General features: G+C 46.8%; 2 protein-coding genes across 10 annotated transcripts in view; one reads left to right on the plus strand and one right to left on the minus strand.

The window, feature by feature from the left end:
* PECAM1 (platelet and endothelial cell adhesion molecule 1) overlaps positions 1-17,491 on the minus strand; it is a 99,428-nt gene that overhangs the window by 55,541 nt on the left and 26,396 nt on the right. For 6 of the 8 annotated variants that reach the window (XM_012186335.4, XM_012186334.4, XM_012186332.4 and 3 more), the window contains exons 1-3: positions 10,408-10,665; positions 10,295-10,321; positions 237-530 (exon numbers count right to left, since the gene is read on the minus strand). In XM_012186335.4, the coding sequence (XP_012041725.3) occupies positions 237-530; positions 10,295-10,321; positions 10,408-10,471 (385 nt within the window). In that variant the 5' untranslated portion in view covers positions 10,472-10,665. Of the gene's footprint in view, positions 1-236; positions 531-10,294; positions 10,322-10,407; positions 10,666-11,134; positions 11,169-17,491 lie in introns of those variants that run through there. The other 2 variants (XM_004013029.6, XM_060395774.1) reach the window with 2 other exon arrangements.
* MILR1 (mast cell immunoglobulin like receptor 1) overlaps positions 10,435-17,491 on the plus strand; it is a 53,572-nt gene continuing 46,515 nt past the window's right edge. For both annotated transcript variants that reach the window (XM_060395778.1, XM_060395777.1), the window contains exon 1: positions 10,435-10,641. The gene's annotated coding sequence lies outside the window, so the exon portion shown is untranslated. The remainder of the gene's footprint in view (positions 10,642-17,491) is intronic.

Here is a 17,491-nt window from a genome sequence, read left to right on the forward strand (position 1 = left end):
CCAGCTGAGCCACATGGGAAGCCCTTGCAAAGGCAAGGAGGTTAGGAAAAGCCTGGTGTATCAGGAGCATGTCTACTGCCACTTGTCCAGGTTGGGAAAACATCAAGCACACCAGTGAGAAGGGCAGTGGATCGGCAGGGAGGTCCAGCGTGTCGTGACTCATTCAGTCCCTCTTCAAGCTACAGCACGTGATCATGATTCACCCTCCCAAACCGTGTTCTTTTGCAGGCTCTCACCTTTCACCCACACCTCATACTCTGGCGTCGCTTTTTCCTTGTTGTTCAGTTTCACGGTGCATTTGTATCTCCCTGAGTCACAGACCCGGACGTGGGGAATCAAATAACTCTCTCTGTTTGTCCTGGAGGAGATGTTGCGAAGCAGCACATCATCCTTGTAGAACAGCACCTGGTGCAGGGGCTGGACCGGCGAGGTGGTGCTGACATCCACGAGGCACTGCAGGGTCAGGTTCTCCCCGTTTTGCACCGTGTTTTGCGGCAGGATCTGCATGTGGATGCTGTTGATGGTGAAGGCTAAGGGCCGAGGGGAAGGAGAGCAGAACCACCCATGTGTTATCTCAGGAACAACACCACCATCATCATCATCAGATGGGTATCATCACCTCCTGCACAACAGAGCGTCCAGGGGTCCCAAGCGGGTGATGACTATGCGTGGTGGGTCAAGCACAGGGCAGTTGGTACTAAGTGGCTCATATTCCCACCGTGACAAGGTGGCAGGCTTCAGAGTGTGACAACTAAAACACGTCCAGGAGATGAGTGCAGCCAGTGAGCCGCCGCATCGTGGCCCTGGAGAGAGCCTAGGACTGGGGCAGAGGAACGCTCATGTCTCGGGTTACACTTACTGTGTGACCTTGGCTGATTAACCTCTCTGAATTCAACTTCCTCATCTCTAAAATGAGGTTATAATACATACATAGTAGGTTGTTGTAGACAGAAGAGTAGAAAGTACCCAGTGCAGTGCCTGGCACACAGTAATTGTGGGATAAGTGATGGCTACCACTGTTCTGAAATCAATGACGACGCACAGGAAATGCTCCACCACCCTCCCCCGCAACCCCTCCACCCCACCCCCAACCCTTCCATCCCCTCCATCCCCCACCCTAGCCTAACCAAATTAGCACAGTCTCAGCTGATGTTTTCTAGCTGATGAAGTCAGAAGCCTCACCAGATGAGTGACAACTTGAAACCACATTTTCTCACGGATCTTGCTTCCCTCTTTCACTTTGACTGCTAAGAAGTACAAGCCCCCAATTTTACCTCTAGCAACCTTTGGGATGCATTTTTCTGTGCTGAAAGAGTCATGGTTTTATTTGACTGCCTTAATTTTCTTCTCACTCTGATGTCCTTATTTTATCCTATTGAACAGTAATATACATAATTTTTATAAGTGGTCCCAAATCATTTTACAGACAGCAAAAGGTATAGCCAGGTAGCTAGCCAGAGATACTGGCAAAAAAACAAAAAAAAATTGTCTTTCTTTCTCTCTCTTTTCATAACATCAAATCTTTTTTGAACAACTTAAAATTTAACTTTAACATGTCCCAGGTTTTAACTGAATAGAACAGTCCATCCTTGTGCCTTTATTTCTGAGCATCTTAACAAAAAAATGGCATCTGATTAGTCACGAGATGAAACAAGGTGATTGTTTAGATGCATTTCTTACACCATTAATCTTCAAAACTCCCTTTTTTCGTCTTGCAGGTCCTGGTCTGAGGAGCTTATTGGGTGAGCTCTCAGAACAGAAGTTTCTTTTAACCGTGTTATTTTCCCATCAATTAATACATTCCCTTCCCAGGTAAGGACGGATAAGTCTCCCTACTCCTTCAGTACCTTCTCCTTCACTTTAAGTGATGATGGTTAGTGCAGTGATTCTATCAGGAGATAGTAGAGAGCAGGGGATGAGTGCAGAGTCAGACTTCCTGGACCAAATCCCATCTCTGCACACAACCTGTGTGTCTTTAGATAAGTTACTGAGCTTCTCTGAGCCTCAGTTTGCTTATCCATACAATGGACATTGTTGTTTAGTGGCTTAAGTCATATCCGACTCTTGCAATCCCATGGACTGTAGCCTGACAGGCTCTTCTGTCCATAGGATTTCCCAGACGAGAATACTGGAGTGGGTTGCTGCTTCCTTCTCCAGGGGATCTTTCTGACCCAGGGATTGAGCCTGAGTCTCCTACTTGGCAGGCAGATTCTCTACCACTGAGCCAGCAGGGAAGTCGCAATGGACATGATAACAGCAAGCGTAAAAGAGAAACAGTTTAAGTCCTTGGAGCACAGTTCCTGGCACAAAGCGCTTTCGAAATGTCAACTAGATTCTGTCAGTCACAGGTATAAAACCAGCTGTTGAGTCTTGGGCTCTCTAAAGCTCTTCCTTGTAGTCATATTTCTAGCAAATTTTTTTCAGGGGAAAAACAAAACAAAACAAAACGGGGTTTCCCTCGTGGCTCAGTGGTAAAGAGTCCCCCTAGCAAAGCAGGAAACATAGATTCGATACCTGATCTGGATCCGGGAAGATCCCACATGTGATGAAGCAACCAAACCCATGGGCCACAACTGCCGAGCCTGAGCTTCAGAGCCCGGGAGCTGCAACTACCGAGCCTGTGTGCCCTAGAGCCCGTGCGTTTCAACGAGAGAAGCTACCGCAATAAAGAGTAGCCCCCATTCACCACAACTAGAGAAAACCCCTCGCAGCAATGAAGACCCAGCATAGCCAAATAAATAATTTAAAATATATATTCTTAAATTTCTAAGGTGACTTACAACAACTTCCCCAGACTCCTGGTGTTAGTTACCCCTCTGGTTTGGGCTACTTTACTGTCATCATCTGAATGAAATGCACACCCGTGCCTGATACACCGGGGCACAGAACTGGGACCAGGAAGAAAGCAGAGTCGGACACACCTGGTCCAAACCCCTGGTCCCACAGCCATTAGCTGGGTGTCACTGGGAGTTATCTAACCCTTCCAGGATACCACCTCTCCTCCTATAAAGAGGGAACACTAATACTTGCCTTCCCTGGTATTTTGATCTCAAACAATAATGACCAAACCAAGGTGGCTGAGAGCACTGAAGGGGCAGGTCCACTTTGCCCAGTGCCTGGCCCCTGATTGACATCTCCTTCCCATTTCCTTAGCATCACTCATTCAGCAGATACTGGAGGGGCTGTCTCTGTGCCAGGCACTGCACCCAATGCTGGGGGCTCAGAGAAGGGTGGGACTGGCAGTTTCTGACCATCCCTAGGGCGCTCTACCACTGTCTAACCAGTTAACAGCAAACTCGGCTAAAGCATCGGATAGTTGGTTTTTCAAGAGGAGGATGTTCACTAACGTAAGGCGCTTCCGCCACCTTGTTTTTCTAAGCAAACCTAACACACATCTGCTTAATAAATTAACTCAGCTGATTCGCTGCTAGGGATCTCACATTTCCACAGCCAGCCAGCGGGAGCAGACAAAGAAGAAGGGAAGGCAGGACAGAAGAAGGGGAAGCATTTATAAAATGTATCAAGATATGAATCCCAGCTCATTGACTTGATGCAACAGGCCAGCAGCCTCGGTTTTATCACCATGACCACCACCTCCACCAACACCCTTCCGGTTTCCAGTCTTCAAGAGGGCCCCCCAGCAAGCCCTGCCTTCTACTGTCACACCAGCCAGTGGTCTCCTCCCACATCGGGCCAGGGTTGGTCTCAGGAACAACAATATTGCAAAAGTGCTAGTAGGTCACTTTTGAGATTAGCTTGTAATTGCATTTTTCCTCTTGGGTACCCCCTCCTCTTCTGGGATCACTCACTCTGCGCAAAGCCAGCTGCCATGTCATGAGCCTCCCTCTGCAGAGACCCACATGGTGAGGAATGGCCTCATGAGTGGGCTTAAAGGCAGAATCCACAGCATCCGACAAGCCCTCAGGTAAACCATAACCCCGACCAATATTTTACCTGCAACTTCCAGACAAACCCTGAGTCGGCACCACCCAACTAAGCCATTCCCAGACTCCTGCCCCTCAGAAACTGCGTGAGATGATAAATTATCTTAAACCACTGAGTCTGGGGATGATTTGTTAAGGACAAATACACCACACAACCTTCAAAAATCTCAAAAAAACCTGATTCTTAAGACACGTGTGTGCTCACTCTCTCAGTCGTGTCCAAGTCTTTGCAACTCTTTGGACGGCAGCCCACCAGTCTCCCCTGTCCGTGGGATTTCCCAGGCAAGAATACTGGAGTGGGTTGCCATTTCCCTCTCCAGGGGACCTTCCTGACCCAGGGATCGAACCTGAATCTCCTGTATCTTCTGCATTGGCAGGCGGATTCTTTACAGCTGAGCCTCCAGGGATGCGATCATTAAGATAATACGGAAAATAATATCCTCTTTGTGAATAAACTTTCCAGGAGCAGCCAAACTAGATTACTGTGTGTAGGGCTCATTATTTATACAACAGAGTGATTGCTACAACCCAGGCCTCCCTGAGGTTCACAGAGAGGTGTTAGGGGACCCATGAACCACCTCCAATTATATGCAAGTGTGTGTTTTTCTGGAGAGAGGACACCAAAGGTTCAGAACTGTAATGAAAAGGACACGGTTGAGAAGTGAATTGTTAGTTGCTCAGTCATGTCCAACTCTTTGCAACCCCATGGACTGTAGCCCTCCAGGCTGCTCTGTCCATGGGATTTCCCAGGCAAGAATATTTGAAAGGGTTGCCACTTCCTTCTCCAGGGGATCTTCCTGACCCCAGGATTGACCAGGGTTTCCCGCATCGCAGGCAGATTCTTTACCATCTGAGCCACCAGGGAAGCTCAAAGAAGACAGATTTTTTTTTAACCTGGAGAGATGAAGGCAGATGGAGAAGATCCAAAGGAAGAGAATCACCACAGCTCAGATGAGACACCGGGGGACCACGGCGCCAAGGCCCCACACCCTAAAACAAAGGGCCCTGCTTCCCGCCACCTCGGGCCAGTAGTCAGCGGATACTGATGCTCTGGGGAAGATGAGGCATCGAGACTCAGCCAGCTCCTCAGCCCTCCACCAGGAAATGACTCAGAAAGAAGTGGGTGGCTGGGGGCGGGTGGTAGAGAAGGAGGGACCGTCCACCACTATCAGGAAAATACAGGGAGCCACGAAACACGGAGGCCCTGGTGACCCGCGAAGCTCAGCATGGAGTGTGCTGACCCAGCTCCCCTGAATCTCAGGCACCTCCAAGTTCAGTTCAAGTTCCTTTCAGGAAAACATTTCCTGAGCACCTGGTGCCAGGTGCGGGGATCACAAGGTGAATGAGAAAGCAGCCCTGTTGTCCTAGACGTGCAGGCTGGTGGGGACCCAGACAGCAGGACTAAGTGTTGTAAGGCCAGGAGGAAGGGGTGCCCAGGAGAGGCCAAGGCAAGTCTGAAGGAACTGACGCCGGAACTGAGCCTTGGACCAGGACAGAAGGGATGGGTGGGAGACTCGGGGCAGGAGAACAGCATGTACCAGAGCACAGGGGCGGGAGAAATCAATGAATTCCGGGCACAGGTGGTTATAGGAACCGGAGAGTGGGGATGGGTAGGAGGGGCCAGAACAGAGGGCCTTGTCCACCAAGCTGACCCGCTGAGCCCTGTCCTCAGGGTCTTGGGAGGGGTGGAGGGTAAGAGGATGACAGGAACTTTAGAAAGATCACTGTGGGCTGGAAGGGGAGGCTGTAACTACGTGCATGAAGGTTCAGGTGAAAGCTGATGTGGCCTGAGCTCGGGCAGACGCAGTGGGCTGAGGGGAAGGGATGGGCTTGAGAAATGTTTACTGGATGCAGAAGGACTTTGCTTTTTTGAGGGTGAAGAAAACGTTCTGGAGCTAGACAGTGGTGATGTTTGTACAACATTATGAGCGTACGGCAAGGGCATGGGTTCCATCCCTGGTGAGGGAACTAAGATCCTACATGCCATGCAGTGCAGCCAAAAAAGTATAAAATAATAACAATATTTGTTATATGTATTTGACCTGTTTGATTGGCCATGGGGATTGAGGTAAAGGGTGGAAGATAAGGTTCCTGGATTAGGTACCTGGGGTGGGGGGGAGGATAGAGGTGCAGCGGACTAAAGGAGACAAGGCCAGAGAAAGAGAAGGGCGGGACAAAGTCCTAGTGCTGCAGCTGGTGTGAGGGACCCTGGGGGATGACTAGGAGGAAACGTCAGCCACGGCCCTGGAGGAAGCCTGACCATCAGTGGAACAGCCAGAGCTGGAGTGGAACTGGAGGGTGGGCATGTGGAGGTGTGTGTTGGGGAGGGAGGAGGAGATGAGCTTCAGCGAGGATCAGACTCTGGGAAAGTCCAAGTCTCCCTGGGGAAAAAGTCCAAGTCCCTGTATCAGAAAGGTGGGAGAACACCAGGGCAGAGGGTTTACAAGGCCAAAGAAAGAGGCTTTGTGCAAACACTGGGGTCCTGAAGGCTAAGGTCTGGACGTGTTCATGCTATTTGGCATCTCCTCTTAGCGAGGATTCAGGAGGTGTAGGGTCCAAAGCCAGACCTGCCTGGTAGGGTCAACTGAGAGGTGAGGAAGCAGAGAAGTGATTAGAAACCAGGCTTCATAGGATTTCCCTGATGGTCCAGTGGTTAACACTCCGTGCTTCCACTGCAGAGGGCATGGGTTCAATCGCCCAGTCAGGGAACTAAGATTCCGAATACCAAGCAGCCCCAAAATAAAGAAATAAAGAAATAAATAATTAAATGAAAGAAACAAGGCTTCAGAGAAGTTTGACTGAGGAAGGGAGTAGATAGATAGGGGGACAGAAGATAAATGGGGGAGTTGTCTGTGATTTTTCTTTTTCCTAAAATAAAGTGTTACTAATCACATTTGTAGACTGAAAGAGCCACAAAGGCAGGGGTAGCTACTAAAAGTGGGGTAGGAGGATCAGTCAGTGACAGCGTGAGATTCTGGGGGAGGGGGTGATGCCAGCGATGGGCTCAGAGCCCAGGTAGACCAGCTGGCCCTACCCAGCTGCAGGGTAGACATGGCCTCTGAAGCCAGGAGGGAAGCTGGGAGGACGGGTGGGGAGGCAGATAAGCCTGAAGCCGGGGCAGGGCGGGAAGTGGAGGGAGTTCCCTCCAGACAGCCTTGTGTTCTAGGTGAAGAGGGAGCTGAGGTCATCTCCTGAGACTGGCCAGCTAGGGTTGGGTGGGGGCCTGAGGTGAAAGGAGAGGAAGGGCCAGGGCTGACCAAGCACCTCAATCCTGGAGCAGGCTGGCAGGTCACGCACATGGTCCTGGGTGGTCTAAGGAATGGTAGACCTGAGTCCCAGGACCCCCACCTGGCTCTGCCATCACCCAGAGGTGACCCTGCACAGGAACCTTATGTAAAATAGGATGGAGGCCCGAGGAGGCAGTCGGAGAGCCTGAGGTCTTCCCCAAAGTTACAAAGACCTTTCTCTAGGAAACCTGGGCAAAGAGTGACTGACTTCCCCCTGAGGCAGGGACTGTGGGAGCCCTGTACCAAGGTCACAGGATAAAAGTCTCTGGGACTGACCAAGCCCCACTGAACTGTTGCCTTGAGCCTCTAGATCTAAACCGGCCTGTTCCCTGACCCAATATTGGGTAAAATACCCACCCTATCTGATGCAAAGAGCTGACTCATTTGAAAAGACCCTGATGCTGGGAAAGATTGAAGGCAGGAGGAGAAGGGGATGACAGAGGATGAGATGGTTGGATGGTATCACTGTCTCAGTGGACATGAGTTTGGGTAAACTCCAGGAGTTGGTGATGGACAGGGAGGCCTGGCATCCTACAGTCCATAGGATTGCAAAGAATCGGACTCGACTGAGCTACAAACACACACACATAGCACCCTAACCAATCACCTCACTGCCACCATTCCAGTAGGAATTGTCTGTCCTGGGGCTATAAAAACAGGCTACTAGCCTTAGAAATGGTTGTCAGAAATGTCTCTCCCTTGAGACAGCCTGCTGTTCTAACAGCATCTCCTACTCTAAGAAACTTTCTTCTCATCTCATTCTGCCTCGTGTCTGGAAATTCTTTTCCAAAATGCACATGACATTTTGGTATGGGGCTTGGTCATTCCAGAGATTTTTATCCTGTGACCTTGGTACATGCCCCAGGGGGCAGAAGACCCAGGGCTCCACAGGGATGAAGAACGGAGAGCTGAAGAAGTCACAGAGGTAGGGTGTGGTCTGAACCAAAGCAGAGGCACAAGGCTGCAGTGGATAGAGAGAGGAGGAGCTATGGGGGTGACGGTGAACTAGGATCATTGTTGCTACTGAGTCATTGAGACCCCGAGAACTGTAGTCCACCAGGCTCCTCTGTCCATGGGATTTTCCAGGCAAGAATACTTGAGTGGGTTGCCATTTCCTTCTCCAGGGGATCTTCCTGACCCATGGGTCAAACCCGAATCTCCTGCCTTGCAGGCGGATTCTTTACTGATGAGCCACTGGGGAAGCCCTGAGCTAGAACCATGATAAACCATTATTTTACTAATAATGTTGGGCAGGTGAGTCACCTCTTTAATCTCATCTCATACTGACTCATCACATTCATTTTACAGACTGAGAAAAAGGCTCAAAGAGGGACTTCCCTGGTGGTCCAGTGGTTGAGAGTCCACCTATCAATGCAGGGGACATGGGTTTGATCCCTGGTCTGGGAGGACTGTGGCAACTATGCCCATGACCACAACTACCGAAGCCTGCTCACTCTAGAACCCACAATTCCTAAAGACCGTGCTCTTGCAACAAAGAAGCCACCACAATGAGAAGTCCAGGCACAGCAACTGGAGAGTAACCCCTGCTCACTGCAACTAGACAAAGCCCCCAAACAGCAATGAAGACTCAGCACAGCCAAAAATAAGCAAAATTTTAAAACAAACAAATAATAGTACAGAAGTGCCTCAAAAAAAAGAAAAAAAAAAAAAAAGGCTCCAAGAGATAGAGCAACAGCAGCTTTAAAGATCTGAGTCAAGCCTGTGGCTCCAAACTCCAGACAATTGGGTTTTGAGACGGGGAGGTTCTATTGCCGATGTTCTAACCAGCTCTTTCTGGACAAGTTCCTCTGAGGGACAGAGATTTCTTCGGTCAGTTAGTCTGATTATGAAGCCAATGGACATCCTGATTCTGTGGGTTGCCATGGGGATCAAACATCCTTCGAAGCACTTGGGCTATCACAGGAGACCTGCCAGATCGGCCTCATGAGCCCTCCCCACGCGAGTGACCGCTCCAAGCTGGGGCTCAACAAACAGCACCACGCACATAAGGCATCTCCAAGCAGAAACCCAGTCACCCTGCCTCTGCCGACTGAAGTGACCTCTGACCAGGGCATCTCATTCTATGAGCTCTCCCTCTATTCAGCCCCCAGACCCCACCCAGTCCCTTACTTCACTCAGTCCCAGATGAAGCACAACAAAACCTGCTTATCTTAATGATTCAAAATCAGCTCTAAAGTGGATAACAGGCCAGATTTCAAAGTCAGGCAAAAACCCGCTTGCCGTGCCCCGGAACAAAACATTACAGGTATTTTGCAGATAATTCACAGGTATGTTAGATATCATGGCCTCATGGATAGATGGGAGATGATATCTAATCTGTTTTAGATCATTTAGGAGAGAAGTCATAACGACAATTGAAACTCTGTTCTGACTTCATGATTCTAACAAGTTGATTGTAGCTCATTTTTTAATTGGAGAAGGCAATGGCATTGGAGAAGGCAATGGCAACCCACTCCAGTATTCTTGCCTGGAGAATCCCAGGGATGGGGGAGCCTGGTGGGCTGCCGTCTATGGGGTTGCACAGAGTCGGACACGACTGAAGCGACTTAGCAGCAGCAGCAGCAGCATTTTTTAATAAAAACAATTGGGGATATGAAAAATAGATATGCTATGGTAGAGGGCTTCCCTAGTGGTCCAGTGGTTAAGAATCCACCTTGCAATGCGAGGGACAGCAGTGCGATTCCCAATCTGGGAAGATCCCACGTGCTGAGGAATAACTGAGCCTGTGGGCTACAACAAGAGAAGCCACCACAATGAGAAGCCCGCCACGCACCACAACTAGAGAGCAATCTCTGCTCGCCGCAGCTAAAACACCCCGAGTGCAGCGATAAGACCCACCACAGCCAAAAACTAAAATGAATCAATAAACAAATCTTAAAAATGAAACAAGAAAGAAATTTATGGTAGAACAACAACACCAACAAAAAACAAATTGTGGAATCACTCACTTTCTAATCACCCCTCTCTTCACCCACCAATCCTAACAAGCAGAAAGAGTCACAGAAAGAGGTAATGAAGCTGGATGGGAATCTCACGACTTACAGTTTTCTTGACCTTTGAGGCTTGAACCTGGAAAAGACAGGAGAAATACGTTGATTTCATGAGCTTCCCTTCTCAAGAAGCTTACGTGATGTTGAGCAAGAGTGGGAACTCACAGAGCAGGAGTGTCAGCAGTGCTCCGAGCCACATCATGCCCCGCTGCGTCCACCTCAGCTGCATCCTGAGAGGAGCGGAGACTTTGGCGATCAGTTCTGCGTTGGGGCCATGCCCCGGGGGGCAGAAGACGCGTCTCTGGAGTCGCAGTTGAGAGACCCGCCCTGTGAAAAGCAGAGACCACGACTGGGAGCCTCTCCAGGCGCTGCGGACACACTGGCCGAGGCGCTGGTCAGGTAATGGCGGCCATGCTGGAAACCAGGAACAATGCCTGGGCGGCCTCATATCTCCTCAGGAAATGACTGGCCTTCCTGAGGGGCCACTGAGCGCAGCTGCTTTGTTTAGTTTGTTTGGGGTTGGGGGGAGGCATGAGTGACATTTGCCTCAGCGCTCCTGACCCTCTTTGTGTCTCCACTGGGTCCGGGGGCCCCCTTCTCATGGCAGCCTGAGAGGTTCCTCCCTCCCTTTCTCCAACCTTCCCACAAAGGGCTTCTCTCCCCGCACACTCAGCATATCTCTCTGCTTTTCCTCTGGCCCCTCCAAGGGGTCTCTTCTCACACAGCCCAAGTCTGGACCTCCTGCCTTTCCTGACACGGGCATGGAGTGGAGAGGACGGACTCTTCTTTTTAGAGAATTGCAGGTTTGTCAGGGAGACCCTGTGATGCCCTCCCCCCACTGCCCTCCAGAGAAAGTCCGTTTCCCATCCTTCACGGCCCAGCCCTTGCCTACCTCTCCAGCCTGGTCTCTCACTTCTTCCTTCCTTGCCCTGACCTCTGGTTGCTGAAATTTATAGTTCCCAGAACACATCACATGTCTGTGACTTTGCAATGCTCTGGCACCCTTTCCCCTCTCCTTTTCTGACGAATTCCTACCCATTCATCATAACCCCGTCGAGGCATCAGTCCTTCAGCATCCCCCCTGTCTTCCCCACACTGAGCTGCCCTTCCTCTGGGCCCCCCTCACCTTCCTTTCTGAGACACTTTCTACCGTGTGCCCCTCCTCCCCAAGCAGACTGCTGGCTCCAGGGTGGCAGGCATAGTGCCTGGAGCCTAGTAAATGGTCAAAAAACACGAGTGAAATGGATGATTGACTGACAGAGGACAAGTTAACTCTATGGTCGGAAAGAGAGTATCAGTGCCTGGGGGATCACAGTGCTACTTTCTGAAAAGGTACTCTTGAATACTGCCACATGTAAACGGTACTCTTGAATACTGTCACATGTAAATCTGGAAGTTTTGATAAGAGCTGTCAGAGGACAATGCGTGCAGAAAGGATTGTTTTTTTTCTTTTTTTTTCTTGGTTGTTGTTGTTGTTATTGTTTCGTATTTTCCACTCCTCACTATAAACTGTCTTCTTCGGGAAACTGTTGGAAATTACCACCTCCCCACCCCCATCTACCAAACTTTAATTTGGCAGGAAAAGAAAGGAAACGTCATGAGTAATAAAATAAATGTCGGTGTCAAAGGTGACTTTTACCTACTGCAGAGTAAGCAACTTCTGCTTCTCAAAGTGACATTGAAGCAAGAGTGGTAAATGTCCCACCCCATGGCCCTAAGTTCCAAAGTAAACGTCCAAAAATTAGTCATTGTTTGATATACAATGCTAGTACTTTTAGAACACATCAAGAGAAAATAAAGCTTTATTTCAAAAATGTGTTACTGTTTTTTAAAAAAGTAGAAAAACTATATCCTACAATGTACACAATGCACCAGAATAAATTCCAAATAGACCAATCTGAAGGTACAAATGAAACATAAAAATTCTAGAAGAAAACATAAAAGAATTCCTCATGCCTTGGGCAAAGACTGGTTTAACTATGATTTAAAATTCAAAAGTCATAATATGAAATGTTGGCAAATTATACTCCACAGATTAAAGTTCTGCTTTGCCCACCATCCCCTCAAAAGAGGTTCAATCAAGAGAAAAACTACAAACTGGAAAAAATGTTTGCAACTCCCATCATAGACAAAGAGCTAACTCTAATATGTGTATAAATGGACTCATATAATATGTACTTTTTTATTGTTTTATTTAGGGGGGAGTCTATCTTCTTTCAATCAGCATAATCAATCCTTCACCTTTTCTTTTTTATTGCTGAGTAACATTTCATTGCATGAAAATACCAGTTTGTTTATTCACCCACTTACGGACATGTGGGTTGTTTCCAATTTTGACCTAATACAGATAGCACTGCTATAAACAAGCCTTTGTCTGGACACATCCTTTCATTTCGCTTGAGTAAATACCTAGAAGTGGAATGCCTGGGCTTTATGGTAGACACTGCCGAACTGTTTACCACGATGATGACACCATTTTACATTCCCAACAGAGGCAGGTCACTCTTTCTAAATTTAGCCATTCTAATAGGGAGCATGTGTACATGCATGCTCAGTCAGGTCCAACTCTTTGTGAACCCAGGGACTATCGCCCGCCAGGCTCCTCTGTCCATGGAATATTCCAGGGAAGAATACTGGAGTGGGTTGACATTTCCTCTTCCAGGGGATCTTCCTGACCCAGGGATTAAACCCAAGTCTCCTACACTGGCAGGCGGATTCTTTACCACTGACCCACCTGGGGAGCATAGTGCTTTCTTATTATGGTTTTAACTTGCATTTTCCTGATGACTAATGATATTGAACATATTTTTATGTGTTTATTTGTTATTTAATGGGTCTATTAAAATCTTTTGCTCTATTATTAGTTAGGTTGTTTGTTTTCTTAGTGGTGTACTTTTAGAATTCTTTATATATTCTGGATATAAGTCTTTTATCAATTAAGTGATTTGCAAATATTTTCTCCTAGCTTGTGGCATGTTTTTTTTTTTTTTTCTTTATCTTCTTCAGTTCAGTCTCTCAGTTGTGTCTGATCCCATGGACTGCAGCATGCCAGGCTTCCCTGTCCATCACCAGCTCCCGGAGCTTGCTCAAACTCATGTCCATTGAGTCGGTGATGCCATTCAACCATCTCATCCTGTCTTTTATCTTCTTAATGGTATCTTTTGATAAGCAGAAGCTTTAAATTTTTAAGACTGAAGCCAAATTTATCCATTTTTTCCTTTTATGGATCACATCTAATGTACGGCATCTAAATGGATCAGATTTCCTTTTGGTGTCACGTCTAAAATATCTTTGCCCACCAAAGTCTCAAAATCTTTCCCCTATGTTTTTAAATTTCAATCTATTGTCTATTTTGAGTTAACTTTTGTACATGATACAAGACGTGGATCAAAGTTCTCTCTCTTTTTTTTTGCATATGGATGTCCAATTGTTCTGGCATTGTTTGTTGAAAAGACTCTCTTTTGTCCAGTTAATTCTTCTTGAACTTCTGCTGAAAATCAGTTGTCCATATGTGAGCACATATATTCTGGAGTCTGTATTCTATTCCACTGATCTATGTGTTTACCTTTATGCAGTACCATCCAGTTTTGATTTCTGTAGCTTTAAAATACATCCTGAAGTCAGGTAGTGTTACTCCTCAAACATTTCTCTTCCTTTTCAAGGTCATTTGGACTATTCTAAACCCTTCATCCTTCCATATAGCTTTAAAATCAACTTCTCAATTTCAACCCCAAAAAGAAGGCTTCCAAAAATTTCATTGGAATTTCATTGAAATTCATGGAAATCAATTTGGGAAGAACGGATGACCTAACAATACTGAGTATCTGACCCATGAACATGGCATATGTCTCCATTTATTTGTCTTCTTCACTTTCTCTCAACAGTTTTATAGTTTTCAGTATATTTTTCATTATAAACTGTGCCCCTTTTAGTTTTTAAATCATGTGAATGTATCGGGGTGTTGGAAATCATTTGAAATGGCTGTTGTAGGGACTTCCCTAGCAGTCCAGTGGCTAAGATTTCATGCTTCCATTGCAGGGGGCCCAGGTTTGTTCCCTGGTCAGGGAACTAGATCCCACATAATGCAATTAACAGCCTGTTTGCCCACAACTAAAGATTCTGCATGCTGCAACTAAAATCTAAGATCTCACACGCTGCAACTAAGACCTGGTACAGTCAAGTGAATAAATATTTTTAAAATGATAATAACAAAATAAAACAACTCCTGTACTCATCCCCTACCCCAACCCAGGCAGCACAGCAGGGTGACCTGGGCTAAGGCCCAGAGTCAAGACGACATGGGGCTGGTTCTTCACAGGACTTGCAGGTCCTCTTGCAAGAGCCTCCCTCGCCATTCTCCATGGGTTTGTCTGTCTGTCTCCCTCTCCCTCTCTTTCCAGGGGAACCACTCCTTCTAGTTTTCGTGGAAATCTCTTCCATTTCTCTTGTGCCTTGGCTGTGAGATAAGAACTGAAGCATATATTCTCCGTCACTAATTTTTTTCCTTGAAAAGATAATCATGCCGCTTAGTTTTCATTTGTAAAGTTTGACTGTCTTAATCAAAGTTAAAAATGTATCAAAGAGGGGACTTCCCTGGTGGTCCAGAGCTCAAGAACCCGCCTTGCGATTCAGAGGACAAGGGTTCCATCCCTGGTCAGGGAAATAAAATACGACATGCTACAGAGCAGCTAAGCCTGAGTGCCACAACTCCTGAAGTCTGTGCGCCGCAACTAGAGAATCCGTGCACCAAAACGAAGATCCTGAATGCAGCAACTGAAACCCAATGCAGTCTAATTAATTAATCAAAAGGTGTAAAGGAATTTTTCTCTACTTCATCTTTTTAAAAATAGGCAATCAGCTGACTTTCTATATGTATGTGGCCCCCATATATCTTCCCATTCCTTCCTCTGGCTCTTACTGGATTCCTTAATCATAAAAAGAAAAAAAAACTCACATAACTATCTCAACTCCTTGTTAAATAATTAAGAAACTGACTCCCACATTGCCAAGGATGGAGACCCCAGGAGTGCCCACCAAGCAGGAAGAGCGGGAACCTGTTGCTCCCGCAGCACTGCTCTCTTCTCCCTCTTCTCAGGAGGACAGGATGCTGTCTACATGCTGTGCTTCTGCCTTCAAACACCAGGGATGTCACAAATCCAAATCACTGCAATTCACTAGCCACCTGAAAAAGCTGCCTGGCGGGATAAACTTCAGGAAGTGGTTTTTCTGAGAAGCTGAGGTGGGTGTGGGAGGAAGAGACAGGCAACAAGGATGTCAGAGGGCCACGGGCACCCAGCAGAACCAACCCCCCATCTGTTTCATGACTACAGTGATAGGAAATAAGATATCAGTCATTTCCCCCAGCCGTGACCTGTGACTGGCCTGTGACCGGAGGTCTGATTAATTAACCTTGGCCAGTTAACGAGTGGGCCTAATCCCGCGTTGGCCAGATTTGAAAGTCACCTCACGGATGTGTACTAATACACAGATCAGAAGCCTGGGTTTCCAGTCCTTTCTCTGCAGCTCAGCAGGGTTAGGGTTTTGAGGTTCACTTTCTGCTCCTATAAAATGGAAATAGTATGCCCACTCACACTGGAGACACATAGTCAACAAAAGAGTCTGAAATGCAGTACTTGGATGCAATCTCAAAAGCGACAGAATGATCTCTGTTTGTTTCCAAGGCAAACCATTCAATGTCACAGTAATCCAAGTGTATGCCCCAACCAGCAAAGCTGAAGAAGCTGAAGTTGAACGGTTCTATGAAGACCTACAAGACCTTTTAGAACTAACACCCAAAAAAGTTGTTCTTTTCATTATAGGAGACTGGAATGCAAAAGTAGGAAGCCAAGAAACACCTGGAGTAACAGGCAAAATTGGCCTTGGAATACAGAATGAAGCAGGGCAAAAGGCTAATAGAGTTTTGCCAAGAAAACCCACTCATCATAGCAAACACCCTCTTCCAACAAGACAAGAGACGACTCTACATGTGGACATCACCAGATGGTCAATACCAAAAATCAGATTGATTATATTCTTTGCGGCCAAAAATGGAGAAGCTTTATACAGTCAGCAAAAACAAGACCAGGAGCTGACTGTGTCTCAGATCATGAACTCCTTATTGCCAAATTTAGCCTTCAATTATTGAAGAAAGTAGGGAAAACCACTAGACCATTCATGTAAGACCTAAATCAAATCCCTTACAATTATACAGCAGAAGTGAGAAATAGATTCAAGGGATTAGATCTGATAGACACAGTGCCTGAAGAACTACAGACATTGTATAGGAGATGGAGGTTCATGACACTGTACAGGAGATGGAGGTCAAGAACATCCCCAAGAAAAAGAAATGCAAAAAAGCAAAATGGCTGTCTGGGGAGGCCTTACAAATAGCTGTGAATAGAAGAGAAGTGAAAGGAGAAAAAGAAAGAGATACTCATTCGAATGCAAAGTTCCAAAGAATAGCAAGGGGAGATAAGAAATCCTTCCTCAATGATCAATGCAAAGAAATAGAGGAAAACAATAAAACAGGAAAGACTAGAGATCTCTTCAAGAGATCTCTATTAGAGATACCAAGGGAACATTTCATGTAAAGATGGGCTCAATAAAGGACAGAAATGGTATGGACCTAACAGAAGCAGAAGATATTAAGAAGAGGTGGCAAGAATACACAGAACTATACAAAAAGATCTCCATGACCCACATAACCATGATCGTGTGATCACTCACCTAGAGCCAGACATCCTGGAATGTGAAGTCAAGTGGGCCTTAGGAAACATCATTACAAACAAAGCTAGTGGAGGTGATGGAATTCCAGTTGAACTATTTCAAATCCTGAAAGATGATGCTGTGGAAGTGCTGCACTCAATATGCCAGTAAATTTGGAAAACTCAGCAGTGGCCACAGGACTGGAAAAGGTTAGTTTTCATTCCAATCCCAAAGAAAGGCAATGCCAAAGAGTGTTCAAACTATCGCACAATTGCACTCCTCTCGCAGGCTAGTAATGTAGTGCTCAAAATTCTCCAAGCCAGGCTCCAATAGTACAAGAACCATGAACTTCCAGATGTTCAAGCTGGATTTAGAAAAGGCAGAGGAACCAGAGATCAAATTGCCAACATCTGTTGGATCATCGAAAAAGCAAGAAAGTTCCAGAAAAACATCTGTTTCTGCTTTATTGACTATGCCAAAGCCTTTGACTGTGTGGATCACAAGAAACTGTGGAAAAATTCTGAAAGAGATGGGAATACCAGAC

Source organism: Ovis aries, chromosome 11 (genome assembly GCF_016772045.2).
Source record: "Ovis aries strain OAR_USU_Benz2616 breed Rambouillet chromosome 11, ARS-UI_Ramb_v3.0, whole genome shotgun sequence".
Lineage (NCBI taxonomy): Eukaryota > Metazoa > Chordata > Mammalia > Artiodactyla > Bovidae > Ovis > Ovis aries.